General features: G+C 44.8%; 1 protein-coding gene across 5 annotated transcripts in view; it reads left to right on the top strand.

Annotated features, from left to right (window-relative positions):
* Positions 1-16,654: 16,654 nt before the first annotated feature.
* Positions 16,655-18,077, top strand: part of Atrnl1 (attractin like 1) — a 135,981-nt gene continuing 134,558 nt past the window's right edge. For 4 of the 5 annotated variants that reach the window (XM_031390831.1, XM_031390830.1, XM_031390832.1 and 1 more), the window contains exon 1: positions 16,741-17,139. In XM_031390831.1, coding sequence (XP_031246691.1) covers positions 16,850-17,139 — 290 coding nt within the window. In that variant the 5' untranslated portion in view covers positions 16,741-16,849. Of the gene's footprint in view, positions 17,140-18,077 lie in introns of all 5 variants that reach the window. The other variant, XM_031390829.1, reaches the window with a different exon arrangement.

The raw sequence follows: 18,077 nt of genomic DNA on the forward strand, positions 1-18,077 counted from the left end.
ACCACTTTGAGACTCCTCTGCTCCACTTTTTTGTCTGCTTCTGCTAAATGTTCTGTGTCCATCTCTGGACTCAACAGTGAGCCTCCTGTCCAGCTTATATCACAGAATTAATTACATCACAGCTCTTCGCTGCTCCTTTGGAAAGTGTAACTGTTTGCTGTACTCAGTTATACAGGGAGATGGTGCTTTTTGCACAGACATTATATAGGGAAATGTCACGTGCCACTTAAGCTTAGCCAGAAGCTGCATCCGGAGGAAGGGTTTGATCCTCTTGCTTCAGACCTAAGTATATTTTTATCTCAAAGTATCCTCCAAATTCCCTTTTCCTGGGTCAGGCTGGCCCCTGACTCTGTAACAAAACAGGCAGAAGTAAAAGCACTGTGCTTTTGAACATCTAAAAAGTGAAGTGGCTCCATGTTACAGGATGCTTCTAGTGGGAATGTCTAAGAAGCTCATCACGGGAGCCTGGATGCCTACAAACCCCCAATCGATAATTCCAGTATCACAGTTTTAAAGGGACTCCCTAGCTGACTTCCAGTAGATGTTGAAATCATCAATTTGATGATGTTTTGCAATGTATTTGACATTTATCTCAATCTGCCACTTGCATTGATTCAAGACCAAAAGCAGGGTGGGTCATGTTTTAGGTTATGAAAAACACAAAAAGACTGCCTTGTGTGTTCTATGGGATTTACCTGAGAAGTATGAAAACCTCATAATCTAATATTATGTATCCAGGTAACATTAATTTATATGCCCTTATATATGTATACTTTGTATTCATTTCTCTTTTAATAAAATGGTAACATTAATTTATCATATGTTATATGTGTATACTTTGTATTCAGCTCTTTTAGTAAAATGGTAACAATTTATTTTATGACCTTTTATGTGTATACTTTGTATTTCAACTCTCCTTCAATAACTTGGTAAATTAATTTATGCTACTGTATTAGTATTAAGAGAGGAAATAAAATAAAAGGGAACCAGTAAGTAGAAAAAAAAAAAAGCCTGGTGTAATAGCAGGCATCTTTAATCCCAACATTTAGGAGGCAGAGGCAGGCAGATCTCTGTGAGCTCAAGGGCAGCCTGGTCTATAGAGTGAGTTCCAGGATAGTCAGAGGGACATGTCTTGGGAAAAAAATTGAAAAGATGTAAGAATGGAAATATTTTAGTAAAGGCTTATTTGTGTATGAAGATGAAGCTGCCTGGAGGTTTTCCAGAATGGGAAAGAAAATAGGACAACCAAAGCAAATGACAAGAGTTATGAGTATATATTATATGAGGAGAGACTTAGAAATGCTAAGCAAGATTTACTTAGAAGTATGTGGGTCTGCCTAGGCTTTATCTAGACATGACACAGTAGCTAATATGAGCAGGCTACTGTGGCTGGCCTTGTAAGTGTAGACATGCTTGACACAGTAGCTAATATGAGCAGGCCACTGTGACTGACCCTGTAAGTGTAGACGTGCTTGACACAGTAGCTAATAGGACCAGGCTACTGTGACTGACCCTGTAAGTTCCTTCTTCATACTTGGACATAAAAACTAATGCGGACAGAGATTTTAAAAGAGAAGATATTTTGCCTCTTGCTCTCCAAGGTCGACTTGGTACCAGGGGAACTATGGGGCATCTCTCAGAATGTCCTATAGCCCTGGCGAGCCACCTGTTCTTTTGTTTATGGAAACCATAGAGATCCTACCAGGTAGACTCTAACCAGCAGCCATTCTATAAAGAGAAAGGTCAACACAGAGGAAAAATCTCCTCCCTGCTTCCCAGGGAAGCCATGGTCAAGGAAAGCCTTTGAATTACTTTCACATAGATGGAGCAACTGATAAAAGCATTTCCGAAGGAGCCAAGGGATCCTATCAAGCCCAAGCCACGGAGACCCAGCCCCTCAACTGTTCTCAATGGGAAAGTGTAACCAAACTCAAACATTGGCCAGTCCTTAAAGTGTGGGTCAATGACACTGTGTATGGGGCAATCATAGCCACTCGGTTATAATAAAATTAAAGGACTCCCATCCTGTTCCTCACCATGGACTTAGTACTGTTTGTATCTTCTTGCTAATTCCCTTAGTTTCCTTTTGTTTTACATGTCTACAGAATCAGACTGAAGCCATGGAAAATGCCATCGGTAAACAGGACTGAAAAGGAGTGTCTGAATGCTCATTGTGAACAGGTTAAATCTGTTATAATCCCAGTGTGTGTGTGTGGGGTGATACTCAACTGCTGTCTTACATTTATATTTTCTTGTTTATAAGATGGACCTGGGAGAATCTATCTTTCTGGGACCGTACCGATCACCTTCCAAAGCAGGAAAGTCAGCTAGAGTGGAGACCCTTAGCCTTGCTATGCTCCCAGTGTCAGCCGGAAGCAGTCAGATTGACTGAATGTTAGGCAGCTACCTATGTATTACCGGGCTTGGATCCTCTTCCTCCAAAACTGACATCGAGTAGCTGTGTAGATATGAGGGGCATCTTGGAGGCTGTTGAGAAAGAATCCTCCACAGGAAATTCCTCCAAAAACTTCAGATACCATAGATTTCTTGAGAAATCCCCTCAGGAAGACGGCAATCCCACCCAGCTAGAAGAGCTACGTGGAAAACCACTGTGTCCCCTTCGTCATCGATCGAAATGAAAGTCATTCGGGAGTATGAGCCATGGCCATGCCACTTTGAAAAGTTCTTCCATTTTTGTGAAATGGTGACAGTTTTCCACGCCCACAATAATTAGCATCCTAGAACCAATGCCTAGATTCCTGCCTCAAGTCACCCCTGCAGACCCCTGACGAGGGCTGGCCTTATAGCTCGAGCCTGAATTCCTGCCATGCCACATCACTCATGTCCTTTTACTCCCTCCTCACTGTTCATTTCTAGCAAAGACTAGTCTTGGAGGAAAAAAAACAAACAAACTAAAACAAAACTTTCCCTCTGTTCAGATATAACCACACTGGCTTGTACGTGGACAGCAGGTTTCACTGTACAGAGATTTCCCCCATGGCTCCTCAAAACAAATAAACAAATAATCAAAATTAGCTGGAAGGAAATAGTTTAAGCAAGGTGAGATAAAGTAACTATTCAGTGCAGCCAGAAGAATCAAAAGGTGACCTGCTGGGACTTTTGGGTTGTGAGGAAAACAGAAAGCTGGTAAACATAAAATAATGAATTTTAAAGAGAGGAATAGCTGGATGTTCTATTTATGCTTTCTAATAATGAAGGAATGAAGTGAAGTTGAAAAATACAAAGGCAAAAAATTTAAAGCAAATTATGAGATTTTTTTTAAGTTAGTAATTAATTTTAGAAACATAATAATGGAATAATTGTTGCAGACATCTCGGAGGATGCTGGGAGACTGGGCATCTGTGTGAACGAGGATGCCTTTTGCAGAAAAATAATTAGAATAAAAATAATGAGCTCTAGGATGGCCTGAGGCTTTGGAGGGACGCTGATCATGTAAACCAGAGAAAATGTGCGCACCTGATATAATATTGTCAGCCTGCTGGGGCTGCTTGGCAACCATGAGTCTTCTGGGGAATGTGGGAGGTTGGTCCCTGCCACCTCGGTGATTCTATCCATGCCATTACACCCTCAAAGGCCGCCATGCCAGCAGGGACCACTGCTCCACTGTTTATTCCGACATATTTCCAGTGTCTGGCTAGCTCTGAGTGCCCATATTTTTCTCCTTTAATGAGGCTGATTTTTTTTTTCTTATTTTGAGTGATCATTTCCAGTTTTACCCTTTCCAATCTTCCTCTAATAAATATTTCTTTTTGACTAGTCTGCATATTTAAAAGAAGATTGGTAGAGCCAAGAATCTGTCGGCGAGGATGTTATTGTTTATGCAGAGAAGACATGGGAGAATCTTAGTGACTGACATTTCTTTAGCATCCTCCAAGCCATTAAAAACGGGGCTGTTGTTGATTATATCTGCAAACCTGGAGTTTGGGAAGGATGCTTCCTGGTGAGGACTAAGCCCTTCACTCCCGTTCTCTCCTTAGAGTCATTCGTTGTATAGTCAGAGATGCCAGAATGACTCTTAGGTCCGCTCTCTACTCAGGGGACCTGTGTAGCTTCCTAGTATACTTGCCTTGAGGTACACATCAAATCTCCATTCAGTTATCGCTCAGTCTAAAAATCCAAGCATTAGTTATTGTTCCTTGTATTCATCCTGTGTTTCAGTCTGCTTTAAAAACTATAAGGAAACTCAGGAAAGCTTGTCAGTGGGTTTTCAGATCTGAGCTCCCTCATTGCTTGGAGACAAAGCTTGATTGAGTTATATGTGTGCTGTGTGTTTGCTAGAAGGGGCAGGGGGTTGACAGCGGGAGTAATAGATGTGAAACATCTCTATGTTTTCTTGCATTCCTCATAAAAAAATACCCCAGGAATAGGTAGTGTATGCTGCGATGATCATGAGTTCAACAAACTAAATCTTAACCCTTCAAAGACGTTTGAAACAGTGCAAATTCCTCCAAACCTTCAAAGGAACACAATCCTTAGCTGGAGTCCAAAGTTGAAACGGTAGCACAAGGCAATGTGTCTCTGAGCACCCTGCCACCCCCCGCCACCCCACTTCCCCCATCCTCCACCCCCAAGAATCACTCCAGCTCTCACAAGTGCACCAGTACCCTCTCAGTTCACCTGACAAAGCAACAGGCTGTGAACCTCTGCTACATGAGTAACAGAGGCAGGTCTAGAGGACTAATCAAGCTTACCCGCTGATTCTCTTGCACGAACCTGGCCCTACCGTGTATGCATGTGTTTGGTGTAGTATGTGTGTAAGGATTCTTGGGCCTCACTGTAAGGAACAGACAGAAACCGAGCCAGTTAAATAGGACTTTCCATTTAGATAATTCTGATTCTTTAGCTCATTTGGAATTTTGAGCCTGCTAACAATGTTCAGTACTGTTTGTTTTATAAACGTAGGCACCGAGAAAGTTTGGATGTTTGGTTGTAGGTGCTGGTGCTGCTGGCTCCTTGTCCAGTTCTCTAGGCATTCTATTCTGCTACTTACATAACTGGATGGGCTGTGTCCAGCGATAAACAGAAATGTCCTAAAGTGACAGCTACCAATGAGTCAGACAAATTATGGAAAACGTTCACAAATGCTTTCTAGTTGCAGATTTAATATTTACTCTTTTTATTCTGTAACTAATTTTCCTATAAAAACATGGTTTTTTCCATGCTCCAAAAAGCTTTTAAATTACATCCCAATTAAAAAGGAAAAACTTGGGACTCCTGCTTAAAATCAGCAGTGTTCGAATTGACTCTTTCTTCTCTTTTAATTTAAAATTTTGCATCTGTTTTGCAGAGCAATCTGGGCGAACGGCTTACAATAAGAAGAATCATAAGCCTGGTTTTAATTTACTTGTGTACATTTTCAAAATTACTGTGCCTGGAGTCTTCCAAGACTGATGTTTTTAATAAGTAGAATGTCATGTTATCAGGATTTGTGGGGCCTGGCTATCATTTTTCAGATATTTGTGTATTCGTGTGCTCAAATGTGTGTGTGTGTGTGTGTATGGTATGGAGTGTGTGTTGGTGTGTGTTATGTGTGTACATGAATGTGTGTGGTGTGCTATATGTTGATGTGTATGTATGTGTGTGTGTATAGTATGGTGTGTGTGTGTATGTATGATGTGGTATGTGTTGGTGTGATGTGGAGAGTGTGTGCATATGTGTAGTGTGTGTTGATGTGTATATGTGTGTTATGTATGTATGTGTGTATATAGTGTGGTGTGTGTATGTATGATGTGGTATGTGTTGGTGTGATGTGGAGAGTGTGTGCATATGTGTGGTGTGTGTTGGTGTGTATGTATGGTGGTGTGTGTGTGCGTGCGCATGAATGTGTGTGATGTACATGATATGATGTGGTGGGTGTTGGTATGTTGTATGTGTGTATATGTATGTATGATATGATGTGTGTGTTGGTGTGGTATGGTGTGTGTGTACATGAATGTAGTATGTGTGTATGCATGAATGTGTGTGATGTGGCATGCGTGTGTATGTGTGTATGAATTGTGTAGTATGGTGTGTTTGTGTGTGGTATGTGCTGGCGTGTGGTGTGTGTTTGTGTGTGTGTGTGTTCTCTTTTGTGGTTCCTCTTTGTCTCTGAGCACTGTTCAGGTACTCTCCCTGCATTGTCACGGCTAGGTTTCTCCTGATGAAAGAGCCTGTAATTCTCTTCCATAGTTTTCTTCCTTGTGTCAGGACTCCAAGTCCCCGTCTGAAAGCTAGTATGTTATTTTTCTTATGAATTGTTTATTTCATTTGAGAGCTTTTCTTTTTAAAGTTCTTCCTGTTTTCCTTACTGTGACTGACTTTCTTACCCAGAGCAATATGAAGCAACCCGCAAGCGGTCAAGGGCACTGAAGCAAACCGCAAGCGATCAAAAGTACTGAAGCAAACCGCAAGCGGTCAAAGGCACTGAAGCAACCCGCAAGCGGTCAAGGGTGCTGAAGCAACCCGCAAGCGGTCAAGGGCACTGAAGCAAACCGCAAGCGGTCAAAAGCGCTGAAGCAAACCGCAAGCGGTCAAAAGCGCTGAAGCAAACCGCAAGCGGTCAAGGGCACTGAAGCAAACCGCAAGCGGTCAAGGGCACTGAAGCAAACCGCAAGCGGTCAAGGGCGCTGAAGCAAACCGCAAGCGGTCAAGGGCACTGAAGCAAACCGCAAGCGGTCAAAGGCGCTGAAGCAACCCGCAAGCGGTCAAGGGCACTGAAGCAAACCGCAAGCGGTCAAAAGCGCTGAAGCAAACCGCAAGCGGTCAAAAGCGCTGAAGCAAACCGCAAGCGGTCAAGGGCACTGAAGCAAACCGCAAGCGGTCAAAGGCACTGAAGCAAACCGCAAGCGGTCAAGGGCACTTTGACATTTTCACTGTGTTTACGGCTAAGTGTGAACACTTTAAGAGTGTGCCCATAGTTGTGATTTCTCACAACCAAAGCAGTTATAGCCGATTCTCAAAGCTATAAGCGTGGCTCCCTGTTCATTTGCATGTTTCTTCAGTGTCTGACCCGTCTTAAAGTTGCTTTATTTGGACTTTCGATGAGGTGGTAGATCTCACTAAGAATTATCTTCATAAGTAAGAGTTATCTACTAGGAAAACAATGGCTGTGGGAAATAAAATATTGTGATTTTGTAAATCTAGATTATCTGATTCAGATTGGCTCTTTGCTTGTTTTTATCGACAGACCTGAGGGAGGTACTTAGTTTTGTTATGATGAAGGCACGTGTGTGGCCTGGCAGCCACATGCTCTGTCACTGAGCTACACTCCCCTCTATCCCCAGACTATAACTGCTAGTTTAAAAGAAAAGGGGTGGTTATTCTTTTCCATGAAAGCAAATTGCAGTGACTGACTTCCTGTGCAGAATGAAGGAAGTTCCACACCTTTATTCCTTTCCACACTGTGTGAAGGAGAAAGGTGGGAAGCCCACCATCGGGGGTCACTGTCTGAAGGAGGAAGGCCAGGAAGCCCACCAGGCGTCCTACAGCAGTGGGCACAGGTCTACATTCACTCCTTCCTGACACCAGTCTCTGGCTGTGCTTGCCCCCCCGCCATGTGTGTAAGTATGCGAGTGTGCAAGTGTTTATGTATGTGCATAGATGTGAGTATGTGCGTGTGTGTGTGTGTGTGTGTGTGTGTGTGTGTATGGTGTATATATCTGTGTATGTGTGTGGGTGGGTGCATGTATGTGCCTGAGTGTGTGTATGCATGTATGTGCATGAGTGTGTACGGATGTGTGTATGTGTGTGTATGTGATGAGTGTGTGACACGTTGCACATTGGATTTGACTTTTAGTGAGCACTGTTGCTCTTTTGGTGAACTTGTCACTAGGTTTTGAGGTTTTGGCCCAAGCGTTGCTCTTTGTTTTCTGTCTTCTTGTTTGCTTTACGACTTAGGCAGGTCACCTAACTTTGTCTGTCTGTCTGCCTGTCCATCTGTCTACCCTTCTATTTTTAAGGTTAGGCATTTCTAGCTAAATTTGAATTTTCTCCTACTCTCCCAAGTTAAATGTTGGAAGGCAAGGACACTGGATTACCTAGCTCTGCCACTGATTAGCTGGATAAGAAGACATTTTTTTTCTAGTAGCCTATGTACAACATAAAGAGCTTAGACACCATTGATCCTTAAGGTAAATATGCTCACTTCCAAGCTTGACAATCAAGTTCTATCCCTGGGACCCACCATGATGGAATGAAAGTGCCAATTCTCACAAGTTGTCCTATGACCTCCAAACATGCATGCGTCCACAGAGACAGACAGAGACAGACAGACAGATACACACACAGAGAGAGAGAGAGAGAGAGAGAGAGAGAGAGAGAGAGAGAGAGAGGCAGAGAGAGGAAGACAATGAAAATGTAAAGTTATCTGTGTTTTGTATAGCTCTGCTGTTCTTCTGTTGTGAGTCTTTCTGTACTGACTCAGATAGTTTTCAATATTCTTTTTCCTTGCAAGAAGGTGGAGTGAGTGAGTGTTGGTGAATGCCAACTACCGTACTTTGCCTAGTGCTTCACCATTGGTCAGGTACCTGCATGTTGCCCCCTGCTTGGACCCTCATCACCCTGAAATGGATGGTGACAGGCACTTTGACTATACCCATCTCACAAGCACGGAAATGAAGGCACCGAAGTTAAGGAGTCATTCAAGAGTAACCAGCACATAGAAAAGAGTTACAAATAACAGCCATGTGTTAGAAAAGAGTTAGAAATAACATCCAGTGTTTTGGGGACTGGAGAGGAGGGTCAGTGTTTAAGAGCACTTACTATTCTTGCAGGGAGCCTGGATTTAATTCCTAAACTCTCATGGTGGCTCACAACTTATTGTAACCCCAGTTCCAAGAGATCTGCTATTCTCTTCCGGCCTCTGAGGGCCTCAGACATGCACACAAATAGCACATGGTACAGATACATACATGCAGGCAAAACATTCATTCACATGAAACAAATACATCTTTAGAATTAATATTTTTGTACACCTTAAACTCCACGACTTTTTTAATGAACACACATTTTTCTTATTTTTATCTCTAATTTTTAATTTAATTTAATTTCTAATTTTCAATCAATGTGACAATACTGAAAGCTTTCTAATAAAATATTATGTTCCTGCCTCTCTTTCCTGTCTCCTGGAGAAGGCAGGTTTCACACATTTTATTCAATGTAGTATAATATTGTTACAACTAGATTTATCAGTTTTGGTAAGGTAAATGGATTTACTACTACCATAGAGCTACTTCCTGTTTAAAAGAATAGACATAATTTGGGAGTGAAAGCTGGTCTGTGTTTGTTACGGCTCCGCAGTTGCTGGCCATAGCTTGAGGTACTTTGCCAGGTTGACATTTTTTTTTCCTCGTTTATTGTTCATTTGCTCAGCCCCTCTGGTCCCTCATTTTTGTTTGTTTGTTGAGACAGAGTCTTGTGTAACCCAGGCTGTTCTTGAACTAAATATAGGACTTGAGGATGACCTTGAACTCCTGATCCTCCTGCCCTCCCTCCCAAGCACTCTTGATTACACATGCTCCAGCTTATTTGCTTGTTTCTATGTCTGTTACATTTCCCCCAACAACTCTAAGACCTGTAACATAACATGGAGTTAATATTCTTTCCCAAAGTGTGAAGAGTTTCAAACACTCATATCCACTATCTTCTTGAATACTCTCTTCCTGGTACCTGAAGTCAGGTTGAACTGTTTATGTATCAGCCTGGGCATAATTGTCAGTCATGATGGGGTATTTATTTATAATTTTCTTATGATCAGTCTTACCTTCCTTTGTTGTATTTCCTAGTAGGTTCCTAAAGAAACACTGGGAAACACATTTTTATGAGTACTTGAAAACAAAAATGTTTTCATTTCTCTAGTGGTAGATGGGTTGGGTATAGAATTTTTGGTCAAAAAGTTTTTTTACTTGCATCTTGCTAGTTGATAACATTAATGGTATTCCTATTTTCAGTTGATTGCCTTTGTCATCCTCCTGCAATTTGTGAGACTTTGTTACTGTTTTAGGGCAGGTCTTACATCAAGAGGCTTAGGTACTTTGAGGAACTAGTATAGCATATTTTTTTCTGCTCTTATGTGTGCGGTGAGTGAGTGTGTTAATGTAGCAGCACTGCACGCATGTGAATGCTTTGCTTCCCTCTCATGGATGATCATCATCACCTCCTTCAGTCCTCTTCCTCATAAAGTGGGAGCATTCATCTATGATCCTGGCTTTCAGGAGGCTGAGGAAGGAGGATTGCTGCAAGTTGGAAGCCAGCCTGAACTACATAGTGACAACAGGCCAGCTATGGCTATGGAGTGGGAGACCGTTTTAAAAAAACTCAAAAAACCAAAAAAACAAAAACTGGAAACTGGGCTGGAGAGAGCTCAGTGATAAGAGCCTTGGTACTCTACAGAGGGCCCAAGTTCAGTTTGCAGTGGCCACACAATGGCTCACAACAATCCATAACTCTAGTTCCAGGGGAACCGACACCCTTTTTTCTTTCTTGGGCACCGGACACACGTATGGTACACACACATGCTGGCAAAATACACACACACACACACACACACACACACACACATATATATATATATATAATAAAAAATAAATCTTAAAAAAACACTGAAAAATTAAACAAAACAATCAAAAGAATATCAACCCCAAACAGTGGAGAAAACAAAAACCAAAAAAACAAAAAACCCCAAAAGCCCCAAGAAGTAGAATTTTTCCCTCCTCCTAATTTGTAGATTTCCCAGGTTTTATTTTTAAGTGTACTATTGCATTTGAACTTCTAGTCACTCATTTTTTGTGGGGAGCCGCAGCTGCCACCCTATACATATATTGAACACCTGGTCTCCAGCCAGAGCAGAGAGCATTGAGATAAACAAGCCTTAGTTGGAAAAGCTGTGTGCCTCCAGTTTATGATGCAAGCTGGCATGATTTCTCGTAGCCTATTATGCTTTGCTACGTAGCCGATGATGATTGGGACCAGAGAAAGTATTTAACCCACAAGGGCTGGGGGCTGGATATAGATAGTAAGTATGTAGAGAGAATATAAGAAGTAGTGAGTAAGTATGTAGAGAGTATTGAGTAAGTATGTAGAGATAGTAAGTATGTAGAATTAGGGCTGGTGATGGGTTAGGAGAGATTTAGGAGTAAGTATTTAGAATTGGGGCTGGTAATGGGATAGGAGAGAAGATGTAGATATAGAAGTAAGATGTAAGGATAGATGTAAGATAAAGAAAGAAGCTAGATAGAGAAGAAGTAAAAATGAAGGTTCCTGATTAAACTGCATGGAGAAGGACTCGGTGTTTGCCTCCTTATGTCCAGCTGGGATGGAAAAAGGCGCCCGACAAGTTTTATTTATGTTTTGTGTGTGTGTGTGTGTGTTTGTGTTATATACCTTGTTTTCCACACCTCGCATTCCAGTCTTTGTTGCAAAATCTTTCCATTTCTACTTGATTTCATTTTCCCTAATATTATTCTCCCTTTCCCTGACCCCTGGTTTCTATTTTGTATGTCTTGTGAAACTTTGACTGTTCCTATTTCATAAAGAATTATGAACAGTGCATCATCGTAGGGCTTTCTGCCTAACAGACTTCCTTGTAGGATAAGGCAGAGATCATCATCTGGTCAGGTGACTCCAGATGACAGTATCTTTTGTCTTGGAATCCTTCCAGTTCTGTATAATCATCTTTCAGTAGTTTGGTGGTGTTCTGGGAACGAGTAAGAAAATGTGCTGTTCACATGTAGACTTCCCCTGTATTTTAACATTTTCAAACATGTATCTAACTTATGCCTAGTATTTTGCTGGCATTCCAGGTCTGGAGTCTTTGTCTTAATTATTCCCTAAGAGATTGAAATTTCCTTTTATATTGGTTTGTGGTTAGAATAGTCTTTTCCCTACTTAGGGCAGGGGTGGGGAACAGGACTTGTGGAACAGGACCTATGATGCGGTGAGACGCGATGGAGTCACGTGATTAATCCTGAGACATTCAACTCCAGAGACCAGCATCAGGGTGCAGATCTGTTTGCCTAGCCTATAAGTGTATATACAGTGTTTGCGCCAATCCCATGCAGCTAAATCCTCGCCCAATTGTATCTTGCCACATGGTGCCCCAAAGAAAGCCCTGCCTGACTAGGTAACTCAAAGGAGTCAGGGACTATCCTCACCTTCAAGGACATCTGTGAAGACCAGAAGTGTCCAAATCTCTGGCGTTGATTCCTTTTTTGCTGTCTTAAAGGTGTGCCTGGAGTTATCTGAGATCTAATGCCAGGTTCTGAAGACTCTTTGAGGAGTCACAGGAGCCTGTGGCACCTCCATATCACGTTTTCCTTCCCAAGATTGACCCTTATATCCTTTAAGAGTCAGTTCTTCGCCTCACCCATATCCTCATTTTCATCCTAGAACTCTAACCCTAACTCTTAAGCCTAACCCCTAACCCTAACCCAACCCTAACCCTAACCTTCTGTGTTAACTGTGTCCTTATGTGGATGCTGTCCTGGACTCTTTAGACTCCTTTCTAGTTGCTCAGCTTTGCAGAAATGGACATTGCTTCCCTCATTGAGATTTCTAAATGCATGGCCATCTCTGAATGTTAATGGAATCTTTCCTCATTTTCTTTGTCATCGTGAACGGACACCTCTCAACTCTAAAACAGAGCAAATGTGCTTCTAATTACAAGAGCCAAACCTTTTCTTCTCATGCTGACGAGGTCTGGAGAGGGAGTAGTTATTGGTGCTGCATTTATTTGAGTCAGGAGTTTACTATGTAGGACAGGCTGGTCTTGAACTAGAGATGCCCCATTTCTGCTTTCCCAGGGTTGGGCTTACAGACCTTCACTACATTCCCAAGTAGATGGATATACTTGATTCACGTTGCTTACAAGGAGTAATAGTCTGCACCATTTTTTAGGAATTAAATTTTACAAAAGACACATTTCTACAACCAAGTCTTGGCAATTTATTATTTGGGGGAGAAGGTAATACATGTGGATATTTAGAAAGAAAAGTTTAAGAATGCTCATTTTATTTCCAATTAAAAATTATATTAGCCCACCATAGTGAATTCAAAATCTTTGGATTTGTTTCTCTGGGTTTACTTATAACAATATGTTTGAAATGTGCTAAGTAGAAAAATTGGCAGAAGGAGGAGTGGTGTGTGTGTTTGCAAGCCTGACAGCAAGAGAGAGGGATGGAAGAAAAGAACGGGTCCAGGAGGAAGCAGAACAATGTTAGCTTGTGGTTGGGAAGTGTGATGTTTCAGATTATAGCCTTACACACATCTTTCATATCACTGATATTCGTTAGTGAATATTTAAATCTGACTTTTTCTTTATTCCCCAATCTCAGAGTCCATCTAAGCTCTCTTATGTCTTAGAGGTGCTGCCCTGCCAGCCTGGTTCTGTGACAGTGTTTCCAGCTCTTGAGACTGAGCTGTCTGCCGCTTTCTCTATTTTGGGCTGTTTTCAGAGGTCTCATGTGAGTCAATGGCGAACAGCAGCCAGAGCAGAGCCCACCTTCAGCCAAGCAATTCTACCTTCTTTAGTCTGAACAGGGCCTTTTGCTTTTAGAGTAACAAAATTCAGTATCAGTGGATTGACTTCCCCCTGTTCTTTAAAAAGTATCATTTGAATGTCCTTTGAAAACGTTGGCAATGAGAACTCTTAGGTTTGTGTCTACCATATTACATTTTTTTAAGTAGTATAAATAGAAGTGAAGCATGATGCCTCAAATATCCAAGGGTCCTGATATCAGTTAATTGTTGAGAGTCCTGATATCAGTTAATTGTTGAGAGACCTGATATCAGTTAATTGTTGAGAGAACAAACACACTTATGTTTCCTCTTGGACAAACTGCAATCACTAATTCTAAACAATTTAATTTTACTTCAGTGGAGCTGACTTTTACCCTCTTTCCTCTTCAGGTTTTTTTTTTTTTTTTTAACCCTCCTGCCAGAGGGACAGCTGCTGTCACTAGTCCTGTGAATTACTTCAGTGTTGTTTAGCCTGCTAGAATGTGACAACCTGGGAGTTTGAACAACTTTTTGATCATAGAAGACACTGAAACATCAGCCAAGATGCTACACGGGTTTTGTTGCTATCATTTAAGTTTTCTCTGTTTATATCTGCAGACTATATGACACTCATGTGTATCGGGAACTTACAAATTTGAGCCCAACACAAGATAGGCCTATTCAAAGATAGATATTGCCTCTATTCATTTTTGCTTTCTGTACCTTGAACTCATCATAGTTGCTCATAAAACGTCAATGGAAACAGTTCAAGGGAGGAATAGGATATAGGGGAAGCAGAAATTCTGTGTGATCCTTATGCGAATACTTTTATATGAATTTAATGTATCCAAGTCTATTTGAAGGGTAATATTGAGAGGAGGCCTTCGGGGTTGCACATTCAGGGTGCAGTGAATGGTTACAGTGGTCAGATGGCAAAGGATGTGTTTTTAACGGGCAAATCTTTCCCTCAAATACACGCTCCAGTTGGTGTGTGGCTGAGTTGTGATCTCTCTTGTCAGAGAGATAGACTCCAGTGTACCCTCTGAATTACCTTTATTCAATAGAGACATTAAGAATTGGCCACTTCCCACAAGTCTGAAAGTAACATTACATTCGTCTGAAAGTGCTATGTTAGACATGAGAAAGATGTGGCTGACTTTAAACTTCAGCTGGTAGGAAGAGAAGAAAGGAGAAGCCAACGATAGTGTCCACCAACGGGAGATCCTGAAGCGTTTGGATTTTCTTTTTTCTTTTTTTGTCACTGGAATTAAAAGGAGTGGCCTTTAACAAGACTCTCTTAAATCTGCCTCCTCCTTTCCGAAGAACATAGGAATGTAGTAAAGGTATGAAAGTAAGGGCAAGCTGAAGTTCAGGCTCGATGGGGTCATGGCTCGCAAGCACTACTGTGTCCTGGAAATGGATTTTTTTTTTTTTTTCACCACTGAGGATTGGTAGCCTGTCTTCTTTCTCGAAGGAGCCTTTTTTCCCTGGACCTTTGTTTGCCTCTTAGTCAGTGCTGAGGTATTTGCAAACCAAGCCAGCACTTATGTTTTATTCACCAAAGGAGAACAAAGAAGCTGCAAACAGAAGTGGGATGATAAACACTGGAAACGCACACAAGTTAGAGGACTTGATTCGTTTCTGCCACCAACAGGCTTCTCAGCCTTTCTCATGCTCTTCCCTCATCCGCGAAATGGGGTTAATAGAGGATTTTCTCTGTGAAGTGGGATGATGGAGATTAAAAGAGATGACGTGGGTACATTATTCCCAAAATAAACTCGAAGTGAATCTTAACAATAATATTATGACTGTGGTTACAACCCAAACTTTTCTGCTCCAGCTGTCAGAAATGTCTGGTGAGTTTCACATTCTTGTTCGTACCGCCTGCTCCTTGGTGGAGCTCCAACAACAATCGAGGGTACTTGCCTGCAATTTGTGCGCCGCTTCCTCTCAAGGGTTCAGCTCAAAGGCCCGTATAGTGAAAGCACAAAAGTAGAAGACACATGTCAGCGTATGCCATTAAATCTCGGAAAGTCATCTCAAGGAAGAAACAGATGCCGCTGAAAATGGGAAAGGGCCCTTTCTGGAAATCGCTTCTGCTTTTCTGAAGAAAAAAAAAAAGCCCTGATGTCGCAATATTTTTCAAGTGTCCCAGACGAAGGAAGAAACATAGACAAGAGAAAAGATTTGGTGGGGTTCCGAGGCAGCATCGGGAGGCACCCCAGGTGGCGCACGGGGCAATTCTTTGTTGGGCGTGGGGAGCCCCGATTCCACCATAAAGACCTGCCCGCGGCTGAGGTCGCCCCACGGAAGCAGCTTGGCGCCCCATGCAGCCCCTCACCCCACTCCGCCCTGTCCCTGCACCCCACAACGTGGTCAGACCGCGGTGCCTTTAAGACTTTGCTGGCTGCACATGCTCAGCTCTTTGTGTGTAGTTGGGAGTTTTTAAGAAAAAAAAAAAAAGAAGAAGAAGAAACGTGCAGGAGACCCGGGGAGCGCTGGGGCGGGCGCCTCACTTTCGCAGCCGCAACCAGCGGAGTGCAAGGTCGCCTTCCCGCCGAGGCCCCGAGGCCGGAGTGGGTTTCTCCTCCGTGGGCTCCGCGGCGCGGGCCACACCTGGGGACGCACTCCCAAGCGGTGCCCGCCGGCCGGGTGGGCGCGCGGGGGAGTCCCGGGTCCCCGTCAGGGGCCGGGCGAGACCACAGGACCCGCACCGAGGGGGGAATAGCCACGAGCGCGCGGGCGCGGGAGGCTGCGGGGACATCGCTCCGCAGCGTGGGCTACGGCCGCGGCCGCGGCGACCGTGTCTGGTAGGCGGAGGGAAGCAGGCTACTGCCGGGCCTCGGGCGGGCGGGAGGGCGGCGGGGTACGGACGGCCGCCCTCCCCTCCCCGTGTGCTCCGGTTGGACGCGCCCATCTCGGGGGCTCCCGCGCGGCCCCGCCCTCCCGGGCGAGCCTCGGCATTCGGCGCGGGCCGCGGGCGAGGCGGAGCCGCGCGGGTCCCCTCCCCCTCCCCGCCCGGTCCCCTCCCCCTCGGGTCCCCTCCGGAGCGCGGGGCGCCGCCGGCTCTTCGCTCCGCTCCCGGAGCTACCGTGGCTGCGGGGTTCGGCTCGCCGAGGACAAGGTCAGGGGAGCGGACGGCGATGCCCGAGCTTGACTGGAGGCAGCCGACCGGAGGCCGCCGCGCCTGGGATCCGCCGCTCCGGACCGGACAGCTGGACGGGGGTCGGCGCCGTTGAGGAGCAGAGGGACGGCAGCGGCGGCGGCGGCGAGATCCTCTGCGGCTGGGATCCCCGCTCAGCGGCATCGCCGTGCGCACCCGCGAGCGCAGCCCGGCCGGGCCGGGCCGCCCGGGAAGATGGAGCCGGGGGTCCGGGCCCGCTCGGGTTCCCCGCAGCCGGCCTCCCCGGTGCTTTGGAGGGCTCGGCCGGCGGGTGGCGGGGGCGCCTCCTCCTGGCTGCTGCTGGACGGGAACAGCTGGCTGCTGTGCTATGGCTTCCTCTACCTGGCGCTCTATGCCCAGGTGTCCCAGTCCAAGCCCTGCGAGAAGACTGGCTCCTGCTTCTCGGGTCGCTGTGTCAACTCCACCTGCCTGTGCGACCCGGGCTGGGTGGGGGACCAGTGCCAGCACTGCCAGGGCAGGTTCAAGTAAGTGCCACCATGGGACCCCCAGCCTCAGCCCTGCCCCGCCAGCGTAGCTCCCTGTCCCGCTCTGGCCTCGGGGGTCCCCGGGTTCCCGAGCTCAGAGCGCCCGGGAGGGGCCCCCGCGCTGCGCCCCTGCAGCCTCCCTCTGCCCTGGGGAGCCCCAGCCGGCGCCCAGCCCCGGCTGACTCGGTGCTTTCCGCACGTCCTCAGCGGCTTGTCATCCTCTGCGCAGAAAGAATGTTCTCACTCCAATTCGTGCCAAACTCCACCAATTAGGACAGTATCTGTTTCCATCAGAAACGGAGGAAATAACTCATGAAAAATCCATGAACCTTGTGAGGAAGTCAGAGGCGTCAGTGTTTAAAGTTGTGGCCCAGCTCCTCCTTCCCTGTGCTGTTCCTCTCTACTCAGAGAGCACGCCTCAGTCCAGTGTGGTAAATAGGGCTTACAATGGGCAAACTACAGTCTGTACCTTGTTATAAGTTTCTAGGTCGGTCCTCTCATCCATTCCCCATAAGTCTATAACTTAGTGGAATTTTACGCCTCCTATTCAGAATCTACAGGGAGAAATCCAGGCGGCAATTTAAGTTAACTCGATCAAGGTTACGCAGAAAATGCTGAGTCGTGATTCCAAACCAGCCAGCTTCTCTCCAGAATATGCACTTAGAGGTGTTGAGTTTGTCAGGACAGTCATGGCATTATGTGACTTTTGACAGGTGTATGGGGAACAGCAGTTTGGTTTTTCTGAGACGGAAGGTGCGTCTCTGGGGGAAGAGGCACTTCTCCCTATTGGCTGATACTTTTTAGATTTCTGCCCCTATAAAAAGAAGTGGGGTGGCCTTTGGGAAGGCGGAGAAGTGGGTTTCTCTGAGAAACTGTAGAAAGCGGTCATTAAGAAAGCTTGTCCTAGATATCTAACACGAAGCTTATGGCTGATCGTG

Source organism: Mastomys coucha, unplaced genomic scaffold (assembly GCF_008632895.1).
Source record: "Mastomys coucha isolate ucsf_1 unplaced genomic scaffold, UCSF_Mcou_1 pScaffold21, whole genome shotgun sequence".
NCBI lineage: Eukaryota > Metazoa > Chordata > Mammalia > Rodentia > Muridae > Mastomys > Mastomys coucha.